This window comes from Amblyomma maculatum, chromosome 9, assembly GCF_055883805.1.
Source record: "Amblyomma maculatum isolate TAMU_Amacu chromosome 9, ASM5588380v1, whole genome shotgun sequence".
In the NCBI taxonomy this organism is placed as follows: domain Eukaryota; kingdom Metazoa; phylum Arthropoda; class Arachnida; order Ixodida; family Ixodidae; genus Amblyomma; species Amblyomma maculatum.
The window spans coordinates 2,332,501-2,352,819 of record NC_139352.1 but is presented as its reverse complement, the minus strand read 5'-3'; the positions used below and the strand labels follow the sequence as shown (position 1 = coordinate 2,352,819).

Below are 20,319 nucleotides of genomic sequence, written 5' to 3'. Positions count from 1 at the left end.
TTCGACCACCTGGGGTTCTTTAACCCGCACAAAGATCGCACAGCACACCGGTGCTTGCGTTTCACCTCCGTCGAAAAGCGGACAACGGCCAGGGCCGAACGCACATTATCTGGATCAGGAGTCGGGCTCCCCTAACCACTCAGCCACAATTGTAAGCAACTAGATTCTAGACAAATATAATCTAGAAAATAGGTGATGTATTGAAAACTGTAATGAAAGTATCGTGTTTTTGTGTTAGTGTATCTTCCCCTTTTCTTTTTTTTTGTACGAACAAGAGGTTTGGTTTTTGGTTTTTGGGGTTTAACGTCCCAAAGCGACTCAGGCTATGAGAGATGTCGTAGCGGAGGACTCCGGAAATTTCGACCACCTGGGGTTCTTTAACGTGCACTGACATCGCACAGCACACGAGCGCCTAGCTTTTCGCCTCCATTGAAAAGCGGCCGCCGAGGCCGGGATTCAATCCCGCGTCTTCGGGCACAGTAGTCGAGCGCCCTAACCCATTCGCCACCCCTGCAGGGTATAACGAGAGGTATATAACTGACGAAAGTGCAATAAAATCTCGCTGTTAGCGCCGCGTCCACTCACTCTTTTGTTTGGTGTTAGCGCTGTTTTTAGCCACAAGATCATGCCCCAAACAGCCCAACTTTCCATCCTCTTCAGGTCCATTTTTCGGCGGGGTTTCGGCGGGTTTTTGCAACTCCCTGTTGCGGTTTTCTGTATTTGACTTGGCAACACATCTCGCCATATATATTCGGAACTAGTTTGTGGACACAGCTGTAATTCATATTGTGCTATATATAAACAAGCAAGTCCATAACAATTTAGTCTTTGTGAATTTTCCGAGCTCTAACATAGCGTGAACAAATAAACAAAAATAAACAAATTGGGGTAAAGATGAGGGAAGTTAGGCAGCCGGCGAAGCAAAAATAAAAGAAAAACTAGACAAGTCGCAAACAGGTAGAAGAATAACCTTTTTGAGTCAAAACTATAATTCACGTGTTTATGCATGCGGAAGCTATCTAATGCAGGCGGCTCTCGGCGAATTGCTGTGGCTGGCTTGCCGACAGGCTTTCTGTCTTCCTTCGCTGAGTCGCTCGACTGCAATAACTGCGCATTCAGTCATTGGAAAAGCGCGGTTAGCACGGAACAAAACGCGCAGCAGTAAAGTGCAGAGCTGATTCGATTAGGATCGATGACCTCAAAGCGCGCGCGACCGACAAAAAATCAGAAACGTATAGCTGCCGAGGCCTTTATTGAAATTGATCGTCGCAGAGCAAAGCAGTGTACCTTGCACGACGTCTTGTTCTGTTTATTTTATATTTCATTTATTAATCCACAAGTGTGCAATGGGGCCAATAGACCAGCCCCAGTCAGGAAGCCTCCCTTCAAGGCACAAAAACGGGGCCGAAGTGCAGACAGCTAGTGTTCTCACTCACGCAACTGTCGCTTATGCGGGCGCCGGTTCTTAACGGGCTTTCTATTTCGGACAACCTCACCTCTAGAGAATTCACTTTAGATTGCACCAGCCATCCATATTTCTTGTTGTTTCCTGTATGGACGCTCGAGAAGAGGTAGGGGGCGAGAGGGTCGTTGGCTACGTAGCCAGGATACAAACGCGCTCGGCGGCATGCAGTTACAGCACGTGGATGGTATACCGAACGTTATACATCATCTTGTTACCTTGGTAAAACTGCGAACAGTCGTGTGTAGGTAGGGTTGAACTTATCCGATTGAGCGCCGAATTGTCATAGCTGTTGGATGCATTGAGTTAAAAACCGCACAACTTTCGTTTCCTTGAAAAAACATGTTTTGCTTTTCATAACTTATATCGTTTTATTAAACCGTCTGGAACTACTACTGTTTTCTCAATTGTAATCTAGATCTATTCCACATTTATTGATAGCAGAGTAATAAGGTAGCCTGTTTAACTACTTGGTGAAATGTCATTACAAACTGCATGCAGAGAAAACGACGTTCAAGAATCACACGGACAATGCAGCGTGGTTCTTGTCATTTTCTCATTATGCTTTCACTGCACACCGGGCCGAGACTTCCTTTTAGTCGCTTGCTCATTCTCGCGTGTTACCAATTTCACTTCCTTGCCTCAGCGCTTTCTATAAGAAGAAATCAACAAACGTTGAGTTTAAAGAGTTTCAGCCCGAGGTACCATTTGCCACGGATGTGCGGTTGTCTCACGTGGAATCCCAACTGCTGCTTACATGTCCCTGTGCAGAATTATACGACATTACATGATGATGATTATAATAATGATGATTTCCACAGTCAAAGTGGCACATCTACGGCGGGAGATTGGCCAGGCTGCATTGAAGGTACTCATCATCATCATCAGCCTGACTATACCCACTGCAGGGCGAAGGCCTCCCCAATATTATTTCTTTCTTTCTTTCTTTCTTTCTTTATTTATTTATTTATTTATTTATTTATTTATTTATTTATTTATTTATTTATTTATTTATTTATTTATTCCTTTCTATTACAGAAAGCCGGAGCGAAAGCTAAAGGCTACAGAGCCTGACAAAGGCTTCCGCTCCGGATGACGTTCAGCGTGCAGTTTGAAAAACGTATACAAAACATACAAAAGAGCACTTAGAATCATAAACACAACGCGCAAATACAGAAATTTGATTGCATGAAACTGAGTCACTCCAAATAACTATGGATAGGAAAAAAGAAATACAAAAGATTGGCATTTTGTTGCGGATTGCTATGTAATAAACCAACTGCAATTAATGAAACAGATGAAACATACCGCTGTAGACGATATCAATAAAACCGTTTGTTGAACTTCAGTTCAGTTCAGGCGTTCAGTCGTGTCCGACTCTTCGTGACCCTATGGACCATGTCACGCCACGCTTTCCGGTCTCTCACTATCTTCTTAACATCACATAGCATCATCTGCAATGCCTCGAGAATGCCATCTAACCATCGCGTTCGCTGCCTACCTCTTCTCCGGCGACCCTCAACCTTTCCCAACATCAAATCTTTCTCCAGCGACTCCTCTCTTCTCATCAGATGACCAAAGTAGCTGAGCTTTAACTTTAGAATTTGACCCTCCAATGAGCAGTCAGGGTTTATGGTCGACAATATCGACTGATTTGATCTTCTGGCAGTCCAAGGAACTCTTAAGAGTCTTCGCCAGCACCACAATTCAAACGCGTCAATTCTTCGGCGGTCAGCCTTTTTCACAGTCCAACTCTCGCATCCATACATCACAACTGGAAAGACCATAGCACGGGTTATACGGATCTTGGTTGGTAGACTAATGTCTCTGCTCTTTACTAGGCGGTCAAGGCTAACCATTGCTCTCTTTCCCAGAAGCAGGCGTCTCCTAATTTCATGGCTGCAGTCTCCTTCCGAGGTAATCTTGGCGCCCAAGAACAGAAAATCTGTCACAGCTTCCACTTCTTGTCCATTGATGCTCCAGGACTTGATAGTGATACAGTGATACAGTATAGTGATACAGTATAGAACACTTGCAAAATAATAAAGAAAAGCACATGTAACCTCTGTTACAAAAAACACAAAACAAAAAATTAAACTATGCAATTGCGATGTCATGCTTGAGTAATAAGGCTTTAAGAAACTTTTTGGTGACAGGTTTGTTAAAGTTTACGAGCGTATCTACACGATTCAACAGAAACGGTATCTGGTAGTCTGTGTGTTGCCGGCCGTAGTTTGTTCTTGTGGCAGGTGTCCTTCTGAGTACTCGGCGAAAAGAATACTGTGAACTTGGGTTTGAATCAGAAGCTTTATATAACTTATTATTGTTAATGTACTGTACGAGCTTGTAGTAGTAGACCTGGTTTGCTTTGATTATTAAATGTTGTGAAAAAAGCGGATGCGTTGGGAGAAGATGGGGCTTGCCATAAAAGTTTTCAAATATTCTCAGCATTTTCTTCTGCAATAAAATTAAATTCTTATAATTTTGGGCTGTCGTAGTTCCCCAGACGAGTGCGCAGTAAGACAGTCGAGAGTAGAAGAGGGTATAATACAACATTTTTTTCAGCCAAAGTGGAACGAGGTTCTTAATCTTATACAGACACCCAACAGCTCGACTTAAGTCCCCTGCTAGACGACTAACATGCGTATTCCAAGATAAGTTATTCTGAAACCACACACCCAAAAATTTTTGTGTCGATACCTGATCTAGCAGCTTATTACGGAAATTGATGGCGATTTTGCAACATAGAGGCTTATTTATTGGTGCAAAGATTATATATTTGGTATTATATATTCCTCCAATTAACCCGTCCTGTGCTAGCTGCATCCACTTGACCCCTGCGAACTTCTTAATCTCATCCGCCCACCTAACTTTATGCCGCCCCTTGCTACGCTTTCCTTTTTTAGGAATCCAGTTTGTTACTCTAAGTGACCATCGGTTATCCTACTCAATATATATATATATATATATATATATATATATATATATATATATATATATATATATATATATATGAAGGAAAGAGGCCAACAGTCGGCGAGGCCAAGGAAAGCGTTGGGGATGGTACTATAGGTCTTTTTTTTCTTTTTAATGTTTACTTGGATAATCACAGAAATTAGTATATATTCTGTTTAGGGGAAGGATAATTAGAACACAAAGTAGAAGAAAAAACAACGTGCCGATGGTGGGATCCGAACCCACGACCTCCGAATAACGCGTCCGGTGCTCTTCCAACTGAGCTACATCGGCCGCTGTCCCCCCTGCTACTTTCTTGGGTATTTATGTTGTCTGTGTACGAACCTTGAGAGTGTTCAACAGCGCCACCCTCAGCCATAGCGGCGGACGTGGGACGTCCTTTGTTACCGCCAGCGTCACGTAGAACGTGATCAAGAGCGAGGGCGAAAGCTGTGCTAGAACCCTCTTACGCTACCTATGGCTTCAAGACTGCCAGAACCGAGACCCCCGTAAGCTACAAGCAGATCAATCAAGGGGAAATGAGGGTGCTCGTTATAATACATGAAGGAAAGAAGCCAACAGTCGGCGAGGCCAAGGAAAGCGTTGGGGATGGTACTATAGGTCTCTTTTTTTTTTTTTAATGTTTACTTGGATAATCACAGAAATTAGTATATATTCTGTTTAGGGGAAGGATAATTAGAACACAAAGTAGAAGAAAAAACAACGTGCCGATGGTGGGATCCGAACCCACGATCTCCGAATAACGCGTCCGGTGCTCTTCCAACTGAGCTACATCGGCCGCTGTCCCCCCTGCTACTTTCTTGGGTATTTATGTTGTCTGTGTACGAACCTTGAGAGTGTTCACCAGCGCCACCCTCAGCCATAGCGGCGGACGTGGGACGTCCTTTGTTACCGCCAGCGTCACGTAGAACGTGATCAAGAGCGAGGGCGAAAGCTGTGCTAGAACCCTCTTACGCTACCTATGGCTTCAAGACTGCCAGAACCGAGACCCCCGTATACTACAAGCAGATCAATCAAGGGGAAATGAGGGTGCTCGTTATAATACATGAAGGAAAGAAGCCAACAGTCGGCGAGGCCAAGGAAAGCGTTGGGGATGGTACTATAGGTCTTTTTTTTTTTTAATGTTTACTTGGATAATCACAGAAATTAGTATATATTCTGTTTAGGGGAAGGATAATTAGAACACAAAGTAGAAGAAAAAACAACGTGCCGATGGTGGGATCCGAACCCACGACCTCCGAATAACGCGTCCGGTGCTCTTCCAACTGAGCTACATCGGCCGCTGTCCCCCCTGCTACTTTCTTGGGTATTTATGTTGTCTGTGTACGAACCTTGAGAGTGTTCACCAGCGCCACCCTCAGCCATAGCGGCGGACGTGGGACGTCCTTTGTTACCGCCAGCGTCACGTAGAACGTGATCAAGAGCGAGGGCGAAAGCTGTGCTAGAACCCTCTTACGCTACCTATGGCTTCAAGACTGCCAGAACCGAGACCCCCGTAAGCTACAAGCAGATCAATCAAGGGGAAATGAGGGTGCTCGTTATAATACATGAAGGAAAGAAGCCAACAGTCGGCGAGGCCAAGGAAAGCGTTGGGGATGGTACTATAGGTCTTTTTTTTCTTTTTAATGTTTACTTGGATAATCACTGAAATTAGTATATATTCTGTTTAGGGGAAGGATAATTAGAACACAAAGTAGAAGAAAAAACAACGTGCCGATGGTGGGATCCGAACCCACGACCTCCGAATAACGCGTCCGGTGCTCTTCCAACTGAGCTACATCGGCCGCTGTCCCCCCTGCTACTTTCTTGGGTATTTATGTTGTCTGTGTACGAACCTTGAGAGTGTTCATCAGCGCCACCCTCAGTCATAGCGGCGGACGTGGGACGTCCTTTGTTACCGCCAGCGTCACGTAGAACGTGATCAAGAGCGAGGGCGAAAGCTGTGCTAGAACCCTCTTACGCTACCTATGGCTTCAAGACTGCCAGAACCGAGACCCCCGTAAGCTACAAGCAGATCAATCAAGGGGAAATGAGGGTGCTCGTTACATTACATGAAGGAAAGAAGCCAACAGTCGGCGAGGCCAAGGAAAGCGTTGGGGATGGTACTATAGGTCTCTTTTTTTTTTTTTTTTAATGTTTACTTGGATAATCACAGAAATTAGTATATATTCTGTTTAGGGGAAGGATAATTAGAACACAAAGTAGAAGAAAAAACAACGTGCCGATGGTGGGATCCGAACCCACGACCTCCGAATAACGCGTCCGGTGCTCTTCCAACTGAGCTACATCGGCCGCTGTCCCCCCTGCTACTTTCTTGGGTATTTATGTTGTCTGTGTACGAACCTTGAGAGTGTTCAACAGCGCCACCCTCAGCCATAGCGGCGGACGTGGGACGTCCTTTGTTACCGCCAGCGTCACGTAGAACGTGATCAAGAGCGAGGGCGAAAGCTGTGCTAGAACCCTCTTACGCTACCTATGGCTTCAAGACTGCCAGAACCGAGACCCCCGTAAGCTACAAGCAGATCAATCAAGGGGAAATGAGGGTGCTCGTTATAATACATGAAGGAAAGAAGCCAACAGTCGGCGAGGCCAAGGAAAGCGTTGGGGATGGTACTATAGGTCTTTTTTTTTTAATGTTTACTTGGATAATCACAGAAATTAGTATATATTCTGTTTAGGGGAAGGATAATTAGAACACAAAGTAGAAGAAAAAACAACGTGCCGATGGTGGGATCCGAACCCACGATCTCCGAATAACGCGTCCGGTGCTCTTCCAACTGAGCTACATCGGCCGCTGTCCCCCCTGCTACTTTCTTGGGTATTTATGTTGTCTGTGTACGAACCTTGAGAGTGTTCACCAGCGCCACCCTCAGCCATAGCGGCGGACGTGGGACGTCCTTTGTTACCGCCAGCGTCACGTAGAACGTGATCAAGAGCGAGGGCGAAAGCTGTGCTAGAACCCTCTTACGCTACCTATGGCTTCAAGACTGCCAGAACCGAGACCCCCGTATACTACAAGCAGATCAATCAAGGGGAAATGAGGGTGCTCGTTATAATACATGAAGGAAAGAAGCCAACAGTCGGCGAGGCCAAGGAAAGCGTTGGGGATGGTACTATAGGTCTTTTTTTTTTAATGTTTACTTGGATAATCACAGAAATTAGTATATATTCTGTTTAGGGGAAGGATAATTAGAACACAAAGTAGAAGAAAAAACAACGTGCCGATGGTGGGATCCGAACCCACGACCTCCGAATAACGCGTCCGGTGCTCTTCCAACTGAGCTACATCGGCCGCTGTCCCCCCTGCTACTTTCTTGGGTATTTATGTTGTCTGTGTACGAACCTTGAGAGTGTTCACCAGCGCCACCCTCAGCCATAGCGGCGGACGTGGGACGTCCTTTGTTACCGCCAGCGTCACGTAGAACGTGATCAAGAGCGAGGGCGAAAGCTGTGCTAGAACCCTCTTACGCTACCTATGGCTTCAAGACTGCCAGAACCGAGACCCCCGTAAGCTACAAGCAGATCAATCAAGGGGAAATGAGGGTGCTCGTTATAATACATGAAGGAAAGAAGCCAACAGTCGGCGAGGCCAAGGAAAGCGTTGGGGATGGTACTATAGGTCTTTTTTTTAATGTTTACTTGGATAATCACAGAAATTAGTATATATTCTGTTTAGGGGAAGGATAATTAGAACACAAAGTAGAAGAAAAAACAACGTGCCGATGGTGGGATCCGAACCCACGACCTCCGAATAACGCGTCCGGTGCTCTTCCAACTGAGCTACATCGGCCGCTGTCCCCCCTGCCACTTTCTTGGGTATTTATGTTGTCTGTGTACGAACCTTGAGAGTGTTCACCAGCGCCACCCTCAGCCATAGCGGCGGACGTGGGACGTCCTTTGTTACCGCCAGCGTCACGTAGAGCGTGATCAAGAGCGAGGGCGAAAGCTGTGCTAGAACCCTCTTACGCTACCTATGGCTTCAAGACTGCCAGAACCGAGACCCCCGTAAGCTACAAGCAGATCAATCAAGGGGAAATGAGGGTGCTCGTTATAATACATGAAGGAAAGAAGCCAACAGTCGGCGAGGCCAAGGAAAGCGTTGGGGATGGTACTATAGGTCTTTTTTTTTTTTAATGTTTACTTGGATAATCACAGAAATTAGTATATATTCTGTTTAGGGGAAGGATAATCCAAGTAAACATTAAAAAAACATTATCCAAGTAAACATTAAAAAAAAAAGACCTATAGTACCATCCCCAACGCTTTCTTTGGCCTCGCCGACTATTGGCTTCTTTCCTTCATGTATTATAACGAGCACCCTCATTTCCCCTTGATTGATCTGCTTGTAGCTTACGGGGGTCTCGGTTCTGGCAGTCTTGAAGCCATAGGTAGCGTAAGAGGGTTCTAGCACAGCTTTCGCCCTCGCTCTTGATCACGTTCTACGTGACGCTGGCGGTAACAAAGGACGTCCCACGTCCGCCGCTATGGCTGAGGGTGGCGCTGGTGAACACTCTCAAGGTTCGTACACAGACAACATAAATACCCAAGAAAGTAGCAGGGGGGACAGCGGCCGATGTAGCTCAGTTGGAAGAGCACCGGACGCGTTATTCGGAGGTCGTGGGTTCGGATCCCACCATCGGCACGTTGTTTTTTCTTCTACTTTGTGTTCTAATTATCCTTCCCCTAAACAGAATATATACTAATTTCTGTGATTATCCAAGTAAACATTAAAAAAAAAAAAGACCTATAGTACCATCCCCAACGCTTTCCTTGGCCTCGCCGACTGTTGGCTTCTTTCCTTCATGTATTATAACGAGCACCCTCATTTCCCCTATATATATATATATATATATATATATATATATATATATATATATATATATATATATTCAAAGAGTGAAGTATTTATATAATTTTTTTATTGTTCTTTGGTGCGCTACAGGAAAATAGGCTGTGTGTTTTTTGTGTGTTTCACTAGAGTTCGAAAATATTAAAAAGGAATTTTAAGAAAAAGCAATGAAATCTCACTTAGCATAGGAATCTGCCTGATAAAGTTATGTAATCATCAACAGAATTGCACACTGGTCTACAGGCATATCCTTCCCATGATGTGCAAAGGTGTCCAACTCATCAAAAAAAAAAAAAAAAAAAATTAAAGAGCACTGCCGAATCCGCATTCGAGTAATGCGAAAGCACGGATGCTGCTGTTGATTGCGTCTGGTTGCTTCTAATTGCTTCTAGATGCTTAACTTCTTGTTTACCCATTTTTGTTTTTGGTACTTTTAAATTGCGCCCCAATCTCTTCATATGCTCTTTTTCGGCTCTACTTTCGGTTGCATGACGTCACCTCCTTGACATCACCCTGACTGACTGCCTTAGACTTTATTTACACCGACATGGACATCGGGGCAGGGGCTCAGCCAGGGGGAGGGTCTCCTTGCCGGCTTTCCTGCGCCGTGGCCGCAGAGGTCTTGGAGTAAGCCTCCTCCGCCAGGCGTAGGACGATCTTTTTTCGTCCACATTTTGACAGCGGATGTAGGACTCCCAGGTAATTTGATCAGGGGGATCAGTTTCTTTAGCCCCCGGAGAATAGGGGCATTGTCAGATTAGGTGATTTTGACTCAGAGGTCAAAATGCACCGTGCCTGACGCCGAGGAGGCCGCAGCGCCGAGCGGTCGCTGCGGGCAATAGGTCCGGGCGTTCGCTGGTATAGTAATGACCGATTCGCAAGCCGCTTGCTGAGGATTCACCAACGGCAAGATTGGCAAAAAAGCGGCCGCCATCTTGAAGGCCGGTGGGATAAGGGACACAAAACAACTCGTACTTCGGGCTCCGGGGCACGGCGATGTTGCCGGGAACATCCAGGCCGATCTCATAGCTCGAGGTTATGCAAACCGAGGGAGGTCAGAGGCCGAAGAGACCGGGGCAGTGACTCGTACCTACGCAGACATTTTGGTGCACCACCGGGGGACCAGAAGACGGCATCCTCCGCCCCACAAGTTGTTAAACAGGGAGCAGTCAGTATCTTGGTGGCAGCTACAAAGAAATTCTTATCCATGACTGTCTTTACACAGCAAGATACATCCGACCATATACATGTCCCTGGTGTGGACAGAAACTGACAATTTATCATATCACATGGGCCTGCCAGAAAATAGATGCAGTGCCGATAATTCACAACGCCACGCCGGAGCAGTGGGACGCTGCGCTGTCCAGTTCGGAGCCGAAAGACCAGCTTTGGCTGACTGAACGGGCCAGCAGGGTAGCAAATGCCACGAGAGTCCTGGACTGAGGACCCAACCACGGGAGTTCTACATTATTATTTTTCTTTTTTTGCATTGTATAAAGTTTTCTCTCTCTCTTCGGTCTCGGACGAAAAACGTCGTTAAATGAAACGCGACTTTCGTCTTGGCAACATACACACCGACGACTTATTCGACGTAAACGCCGTGGAAGGCGGCTGCTCAAAAAGAACTTCCCGATTAAGGTTATTTCTCTTCCAAGGACCCCTTCTTAAGAACTTCTAAAGGTGCATGGTTCATCCTTTTGAAGGAAGCTTCCAATGAGTTAGACACGGCATGCGTGTTCATGTATGTGTGCATGTGTGTGCGTATCTATGCATATGTCTGCATGCGTGCGTCTGCGTGCGTATGTGCGTGGGCGTCTGTTAGCGTGTGTCGCACAACTGGAATTGCGATAGAACCTACGACTTTATTTCCGAAGTATGCGCTTCTAAGCGAGATATAAATAGCCCGCGCTCACGCTACTATACTCTATCCCAGCAGTGCCTTGCAGCTCTACGAAAGGTGCCGTGACAGCAGCGCCGATAGTCTAACGCTGCGGAGTGTAGTGCTAGTATATGGTCGTCATAACGAATATAGAATGACAGATTTTGAAGCGCCCAATCGCGAAACGCTATTTCAAATCGAACCTTACCGTATATTCCATTTATCTTCGTTATTTCCAAAGTTTAGCGTTCGCGACTCTTGCGTATCCTGAAATCACGTTTTCAATATGGCGGCGTGCTTCAAAGCTGTCTCGCTTCGCCGTCAACTCGTCGTTGTTACTCGAATTTGGGGTTTGTTTGCTGGTCTTAAATGGAACACACGGCGTTCATTTCGCCTCATATCTTACCAACAGGAACATGCACAAGCATCAAATTATCTGTTTTTCTTTTAATTCGGGTGATGATTTTGCTTCTCCCAGCAGGAGTAAATATGGTCTGTCCGATGAAAAAATGGTTGTAGTTCAGAAAACCCGATAGCGCCACTAGGCTGAAGTTGTAACGAGGACTTCGATCGCGTACCATAAACTAAACGCGCGGATGTGGCAACAGTGTAACGTTACTCAATTTTAACACTTACGGACACTTATTTTTCAAAGCTTCGCAAGTAGACAGTATTTATACATGATATTTTATATCCACATCTGCATACGCCGCGAGCAGACGACGCGGCGCGGAGGAGCACGCTTAACGTGCCCTCGTGGTTGGCTGAGCAGGGCTCCTATAGCTTCCACAGTGCTGCAAGTAAGGAAGCGATTAGAAAAAGCACGGCCGTTCACTGGAAGCGCACCTCATTGAGCAGCCATGGAAAGAGTATAATAGGTAATATGCGAGGGACTTTGGAGCCATTTTGTGGTGCAGAGCACAGCTTCGGCAGTGCACGCCGGGATATATAAGGATAGGCCAATTAAATAAGCCTGCATCATTTCGCCGTGCTTCATGCACCACAAATGGCCGCCACTGTGGCGTAAGTGCGTACTCCTTATACACCCCCTATGTGTACCGACGGCCGAAGTTCCAGCCTGCATGATATACAGCTCACCATACAATTACGCTGTTGCTGAAGGAAAATTACATATTCACCACAGCAAATGCTTGTTTAAAGGCCAGAATTATTGTCAAGCTCATGGCAACAATAAAGCGTAATGCAAAAAAAAAAAACACACACACAACGACCGCGTATTAAGGCTCACTCGTGTTTGCGCCGATACCCGGGGTTGATGCAGATATCCGTATAAGGAATAACGAGTATGCAACCTGGCGCAACCTTACTGCTACAGTGAATACGTAAGTTCCTCAAAACACACGCTTGATGTCCAGATTGAACAAAACTGGAACAAGAACGACCTTCTCTGCATTCCCTTCGCAGATTTGAACAAGCCGTACGCTTTCTTCTGCAGCTGTACAGCAGTGCTCGGGCAAATCCCAAGAAGCAAATACTTATTTGAAAAATGATCGAAGCGTCACAATTGACAAGTTCAGTCTGTATAAAGCATTAAAAAGGCTCATTTATTAGAAATTTTTCAAATAGCCTGAGCTTCCACTATCACTCTTATGATAGTGCCATGTCACTTGTACAAAAAAGCTGTCTCTTAAAGACAGGTATGCAGTTCTTATTCTGGTTGCAGTGTTTGTTTAGTTCGTGCAAGTTTCATATTTATTCTGCGTTCCTGCAGCTTTCTTTTTAGGCACCTTCCTGTTTGGCCGATAAAAATACTGCCACATGGCAACATTTTTCTCGCAGGTTCAAGGCGCGGACGATGTTTCCTCACACAATTCTCCGGCAAATATGTCGGCACACCGTCCGTCGACTTGAGCGATCAAACGTTACTGTTTATAAGCGCCCATGAACACGTAAAAGACTCGAATTGAAATTGAAGTCCACTCTTTGTTCTGAATACTACGACCCATTCACATCGGCTTCTGCATACAAACAGAACTGCCTCGGTAACCTCGTTCCGTGTGCAGCCAAAGTCTCGTCACCGTGCATTTCTTCCAGGAGTCATTATCACGGCCCAGTGGTCGCAAAAGTCCTTCCCCTGGAATGAAGTGGGCTGAAAGGCCTGTAAAGGAAGAATTGTACAAAAAGCGCTGCTGCTGCGAACTACTCTGGGAAAAAATGCAACCAAGAATTCGAGGGCGCCTAAAGGACTATAAACACCAAATTTTGGTGGCAGTTTGCTGCTTGTTAAAGATTCGTAAGTCAGTCCTGTATATCGATCCGCACGAAGTTTTTTCCTACGACCGCTAAATAATTTATAATTTTCTTTTCTCACCAGTTTCGGTTTCGGGTTCGATATAAATTGAAGACAACACAGGCAGCTATGGAAAGTAACTGTAACATTAACAGTCAGGAATCATAGATGCCAAGACAGAACAGCGCAAGCTGCACAGGTACAAGAAAGGAAGACGAGGCACACACAGCGCTGTGTGTGTCTCGTCTCCCTTTCTTGTCCCTGTGTAGCTTGCGCTGTTCTGCCTTGAGATGAACCAACTAGCCCGCGATGTGTTATTCAATCATACATGGTGTATCAGGAAATGAACACAAGTTAATATTATTCTAGTTGAATTCCAGAAGTAATGGACATAGCTAGGACATGTAATGCCATGGCAAGATAACCGATGGTGACTAAGGGAAAAAAACTGGATATCATTTAGGGAAGGCAAGCGGAGGCGGCAAAGAGCTAGGTGGGCGGATGAGATTAGGAACTTTGCGGGACTCGGTATTGTCGCAGCTAGCACAGGAGCGGGGTAGTTGGAAGAATGTAGCAGAGGTAGTTGCCCTGCAGTGAGTGTGGTCAGCCTGATGATGACGCCGACGATGTACCTAAAGGCTTATAGCATCCTCGATCACCTCGCACTGGGTGCGCCCAAAACCGGTGCGGTGCTCTGTGCACAGCGGCGGTTGCACCCTGAGAAGGGTCAACATCGAGGACAAGACGCACCCCGCGGGGGCGTGTATGCAGCGACACCTTTCTTCAGAAGCGGGAGTTGGATTGTCTGCTGCAATTTCGCCAAACTCTGTGCTACACACCGTTGTAGAACACAACAAGATCAACGGAACGAGGCATCATTCGGCAATGTCTGTGAATGAAGTCATGGGCTCTAATTAAGCTGCTACATTGTCGATTATGACATGGAGTGTACTTTCTGCTATGCCAAATATGTTGGCGACGGCTTGTTCGCTACCTTTGTTTCCCGCATACCATACGTGAGTTAAATCTGGTCATACGCACACAATCATGGTTACTCAAAAGCAAAAAATGTAAGGACGTGTTCTCCAGCCGTCTTCTGTGGGTAAGAGCCCCGCGGAGCTTAAAAGCACGACTTCTCGTAGCCGTGCCGATCACAGTATCAGACGTTCCTGCTCACCCAGAAACTCTTTCAGAACTGCATATAAATCACATATTTCATGTCTCAAAGGCACGACGTACGTTACAGCCTTGATGTGTCAAAGGCTCTGCACACTGCTATGCCAAGCAGCGAATCGTAAACAGGCGCTCGCTATCGTTGAGGCGCCAGATGATCGGCCCGATGAAAAAAACTGGTCGACTTTCGGGCGCTCACTGTGTTTATACGCTGTGTGAGGTCGGTCTTTGTTACCAGACGAACTTGACTGCATTTTATCGATCGCAGCAACCATCCGCAATTTTTCTCTCCATCGCGTCAGTCTCTCTGCAGACGTGAGCACATCGACCAGGGCAAAGCGGCTTCTCCGCAGCGCGCGTGCCGCAGTGCTTGCTGGGCTTGCACCCTTGCGAACCACCGATTTTCTAGGTGCGTGACGGGTCAACAAAAAACTGCCCCGACAAAGTACGCTTCCAGTGATCGAGGACAGCGGATGCGTACCGGTGCAGTTGATCGAGTATAGACCGATAGATCGAGGATAGAGGAGGGTGCCCCCCGGTGCGCACTGGTGCGGGCGAAAAAGAATGCTATTAGACACATCTCCACAGAAGAGTGTGCCTATCTGAGTACAGCTCACCTTCCGTCAGTCCTTGACGAAAGCGGCTAGCCACCAGGCACAAATAGCATTGGCTGTACTCAGGGGCGCGTGATGCTCGACGATGTCTGAGGCGCGGCCGCCTGTTCGCTGTTGCTTGGTGCGTTGTCGGACTCCTGCGCGACGGGCGTGATGATGCACACGATCTGCAGCCGGCACATCCGCTGGCCAGGCGCGGGGGCAGGGTCGGAGGCCAGTCGCAGAGAGGCTGCTTTCTGGTCCGGCCCCCGGCAGCAAGTACAGGACGAGCGAACGAAAGAGGTGAAAAAGCAAAAGAGGAAGAAAAGTGATCAGGACCGAACACTTTGCTGTCTACATCGAGAAAGACAATCACAATAAAATATGCTGGAAGAGTTGGTTTCGGATTTGAGCCCACTTATGGCCCAGACCAGAACAGGGCAAGAAGGCGACTGTTGTGGATCCTTTTTTGCCTTTGTGCCGTCAAGTCCGCTGTTAAGGAGAAAGAGCATAGCCCTTTAAAATTTCTACGCGCCGGAAGTCATGTGCACCTTTTTCAGCCAAACATCCTTTACACAACATGTGAAAGTTGATTAATTTAGAAGCGCATGACACTTTGCTTGCCGCAGGAATGTGAGATTTATTTTCTTTGAAGGCGACACTCTGATTGAAGTTGCAATGACGAAACACGTGCATTTCTTAATTAACTGCTCAAGGGGCAGCGGGATGACATTTCTATGCGACAGCAGAAGCGCCATATTGCGTCGAAAACCCGGCGTCTTCCTCCGCTGGAAGGTTGGAGAGCCATCTGCCAGCAGATGGTAATAGCAGCCAGCTGCTAAGGTTAGTACACGAAAGAGCAAGGTCCGACCTACCACCGTTGCAAGTGACAAAGTTGAAAAAATTTCCCTTTCCTCTTCTTGGGAAAAGGAGAGGGAGAAACCAGAAGGTGGGTTTCGAGAGAAGAAGGATTCTAGTCAATTTATAACATTTTTTGTGATGGTTTTGTATGTGAATTGCGGTGCAATTTGAGTGTGGTAATGCAAGGTATGAGTGGTCGTGCATGACAGCTCAAAGCGCTGTTCTTGTTTCATCGCACTGCCACAACTAATGCTAATTAGGTGTCCTCACAATTATACTTCTTTCTAGGATGAAGCCTAACAACCCAATAATTAAATGCCATTTACGCGTGAGGAGATGTGTCGGAGGACCTGTAGCCAAAGCCCATCATTACGAAAATGTCATTATCGTGTTGTGTGGAGGAGGAGGAGGAGGTGAGGAGGAGGAGGAGGAGGAGGAGGAGGAGGAGGAAGAGGAGGAGGAGGAGGAGGAGGAGGAGGAGGAGGAGGAGGAGGAGGAGGAGGAGGAGGAGGAGGAGGAGGAGGAGGAGGAGGAGGAGGAGGAGGAAAAATTTTATTATGCGAAGAATTCGAGGGACGCAGGCCTCCTGGGTCTCCGCACGACCCCACTCGCGATCTAAACGTTCATGTGATGTTGATCCATGACGTATGCGGCCCGGCTGACGACGATCTTCTGCCTGGCTAGTTTAAAAGCACCCAAACCCAAGATTGCAACAGGGTAGTTAGTGCTAAACTCACCACAAATAAAGAAACTAGTATAGGTGCAGCACAGGAAATCTAAAGTTGGGGCTAGCAACGTATGAAATAGGGCACACGGCGCCTGAATGAGATGGCCTCAAATCATGAAACCCATATTGAGGTTCACGTTGCTTTGTACGACGTCTTCCCTGTCCCTCGCTCCCTTCGACATTGCTAATGTGACTTTGGAGTAGCGTGTTAAAAGCTCTTGAAGTGCGGCGAATAGTACAAAACCATGATATGCCGCCCCTTGCCGTTTTTTTTTTCAACCTGTCCCAATGAGTTCTCCTGTGCTTGCTACCCTCGATATATATGGCCGTTCAGGCGCATAATGAGCATAGTGAGAGCAGCGTGTCGTCACAAATGACGTCAATGCAAGCGGCTACTATTGCATTACAGGCATGCACAAGAAACGAAAAGACCAAAAAAACACAGCGCCTTCTGGTGTTCGTCGGGCCTTGTCGCCTCCTGTGCTTGTCGGTGTTCGCGTTGTTCTCACAGGCTGCCTATACCAACTAGCCCACCAAAACGTTTAAACGCAATTTATTATCTTGTAAGTATAGTTGAGACACCACAGAAAACAGATGGTGTGCGTTATTCATAATGGCAGAAAACTGCAAGCGCACTGGAGCCTTATATATTGATTGTTATGGTGGGGTTTTATGATATCCGAAAATAATGCGCATACAAACGACTGCCCGTTGCAAAATTCACTTGCTGAGAGCTTTCGGACGCGTAATTCCAAAACTGGCTTATGTCTACAATGGAGATATACATGACTGTGCGTGGTTCGCTCGTTGGCGTGTGATTCGTGCATTATGGCTCGTAATCACGAACCATTTATGGGACCCCAAGTTTGGCCGTAGTTGCCGGTACGTTAACTTTACTATCGTCCCGCTAGTTAATGGAACTCATGGCTCATGGAACTTAATACTATCAAATACGAAGTTGTGCACGTATCTCGTACAGATTCCGATTTCACGACTTACTATACCTAAATAACACTGATTTGGAACCCGTTCGTGCTTACAAGTACCTCGGGGTTTATATTATTTATGCTGGACTACCAACTTAATTTCATCATCAATAATGCTAATCGCTACCTTTTCCAGCGTTCCACCTTCCCTTAAATTTCTGCTTCTTAAGTATCTTATACCCCCGAAACTTGAATACGCATCATCATGTATGGGATCCTGCCTATATACGTCTCCCTTTCTTTTGAACTTGTTCAAAATAATTCCACTCGCTTCATTATTTTCTAATTACAACCGAACAGCCAGCGTATCATCAATGAAAAGTAGCCTAGAATTATCCTCTTTGACGTCTCGTCGTAAAATCTGTCGCTTAGTATTATTTTATAAAACATTCAGTACCCCCCCCCCCCCCCCCATCTCATACTGTACACTGAACTAATTCTAGAACCACTCTATTGCTCCCATCGCATTGATCACATTCACAAAGTTGGTCTGGGTTGCTGTAACAAAAACTTTTTTTTAGTCTTTTATCCCGCGTACATATCGTGATTGAACCACATTCCTGCTGAAATTGTATGCATCAATGATAACGAACTGTTTCGCAACTGTTTATCTATCATTGTATTAGAAAGTTACTTTTATAACGTCGTAATTTATTGTATGATTAAGTAATATTTCATTAACATTGTATGATTAGGAGATACTTGTTCTGTGTTGTATGTTTAACTGCATTTCTTGTTTGTTATTATATAATTTGACCACTCCCCTCTGTAATGCCTCTGGCTCTGAGGGTAAATAAATAAATAAATAATGAAAGGAGTCAAGGGAAAGTCATACTGACCATGTGAGGCGGCTGGCCGTCAATGTTATCGACAAGCGTCGTTCTGTACATCTCAAGCCTCCGTATAGCTGCCTCGTCCATAACACGACCAGTCTCACTGTTGGCGTACCGCCAGATATGCTGGGATGGATAAGCGCCCTCCTTCGCACCCTGTTCTAGGGTTACGCCTCCCAGGAGCAAGCCATCGTCGCTGCAAGATAGAGGAAGGCCGCCATCAATTTCGCCCACGGCCCCGATAAATTCGGCGTTGCATCGTTCGGGATCGCTCCAGCTGACGCTCATGGCAGCGCTTCTCAAGCCCCGCTCGCGATCATCGGGCCTCAACGAAGGAAACGCTGCCTCTGGCAAAGATTCTGCGCCTTTCAGGTACGAAGCAAGCGTGATATCGCTGGTACCAGGATCGACACACCTCACGCTCCTGGCACTACCTCCAAAATGATGCCTGGGTCTCCCAGCCTGCAAGAACGGGAACACCGGATCTGGAAGAGATACACCGCCGTACGTGGACAGCATCACTTCTCCTGGACTTAAGTTGCCTAAGTCGTTGCTTTCGTCTAATGCAGCCGCTTCAAACGAAGCGCTACGGTCCATGGCAAGCTCTTCGCTGCAGGCAACGGGCGACGCTTGCCGAACAAGAAGGCGCTCTGGGAACCGTTCTTCTGTGCCAGCAGAAGCGGCGCGTTCGTCCGCGGTGTCGCTTTCTGGGCCTTGCAGATGGGAGAGTTCTAGGTCACTTTGTGACCGCAGTCGTCGATAAGACTTGTCCAGCTTCTTGCCTTCCGACGACTCAGAATCCGAGAAGTCCCAACTAAAATTGGCTCTCTGGTGACTCGTGCTTTTGATAACTCGAGCAACGGTTTTAGGAGCCGGAGTTGAACGAAGTTCTTGCCGTCGCTGAGGCCTCATATGGTTCCCTCGCCTCCAAGATGCTTGAGTGTCGTCATCAGGTGGGAAGAGGGCCAGGTCCCTCGATGAAGATCGACCAGATGAGTGAGTTGACCTCAAAGAGAATCCATCTGTTGCAACCGGAGGTATGCCGGGGTCTTCGCTGGGCGCCGAGGAATGAGAAGCGTGGTGATAACGGCTGGCTCTGCGGGCTCGGCTCATTCTTCGTCTGGCCCCCGAAGTCGACGATCTGCGACGGCCGTGTCGTTCGGTGTGTGGCTGCTGCATGGTGCTCACGCTTATGAGGAGCGCCATCTCGTTCATGATTCTCGACATTCTGTCCAACGACTCGTGCACCCCATCGATATCTGTGACGTCTATATCAGTGTATTCAGCGCTGTCTTGATCGGTGTCCGAGTGCGCAGAAGCGCCGCTCATTGGATCAAACCATCGTTGTGGCGACGAGTACGAGGACGTGGGATCGCGGAAGTGGTCAAATATAAGGTCTCGCCGCAGAGTTTTCTTCTTAAAGTCTTTCACTTTTTCCTTGAAGCCGATTGCCCCGACTCTGGCACGGAGGCTGTACGGGCAAAAAAGAAATAGGAGGACTGCCTAAGGAATCAGCTCTACCTACACCCGATGCTGATTTTCTTCCTCAGTTTGGAAGCCTTCATCAATATTAAGGCAGATGAGCTAAGCTCTACTACATTAGTATTAAACACCGACGAAAAAGTCTTCAGCGTTGCCCCAGGAAATCAGTATCATTACATGCTTCATCAACGAGCCTTAAGTCATGATTTAAATTCTAGGAAACAACTAACGCAAAAAAAGCCCTAGA

General features: G+C 46.7%; 1 protein-coding gene across 1 annotated transcript in view; it reads right to left on the bottom strand.

The window, feature by feature from the left end:
* Nucleotides 1–13,148: 13,148 nt before the first annotated feature.
* LOC146178103 (uncharacterized) overlaps nucleotides 13,149–20,319 on the bottom strand; it is a 22,988-nt gene continuing 15,817 nt past the window's right edge. Inside the window, exons 6-8 of the mRNA XM_084579634.1 lie at nucleotides 18,597–20,061; nucleotides 15,208–15,440; nucleotides 13,149–13,285 (exon numbers count right to left, since the gene is read on the bottom strand). Of these exons, the coding sequence (XP_084435760.1) occupies nucleotides 15,267–15,440; nucleotides 18,597–20,061 (1,639 nt within the window). The 3' untranslated portion in view covers nucleotides 13,149–13,285; nucleotides 15,208–15,266. The remainder of the gene's footprint in view (nucleotides 13,286–15,207; nucleotides 15,441–18,596; nucleotides 20,062–20,319) is intronic.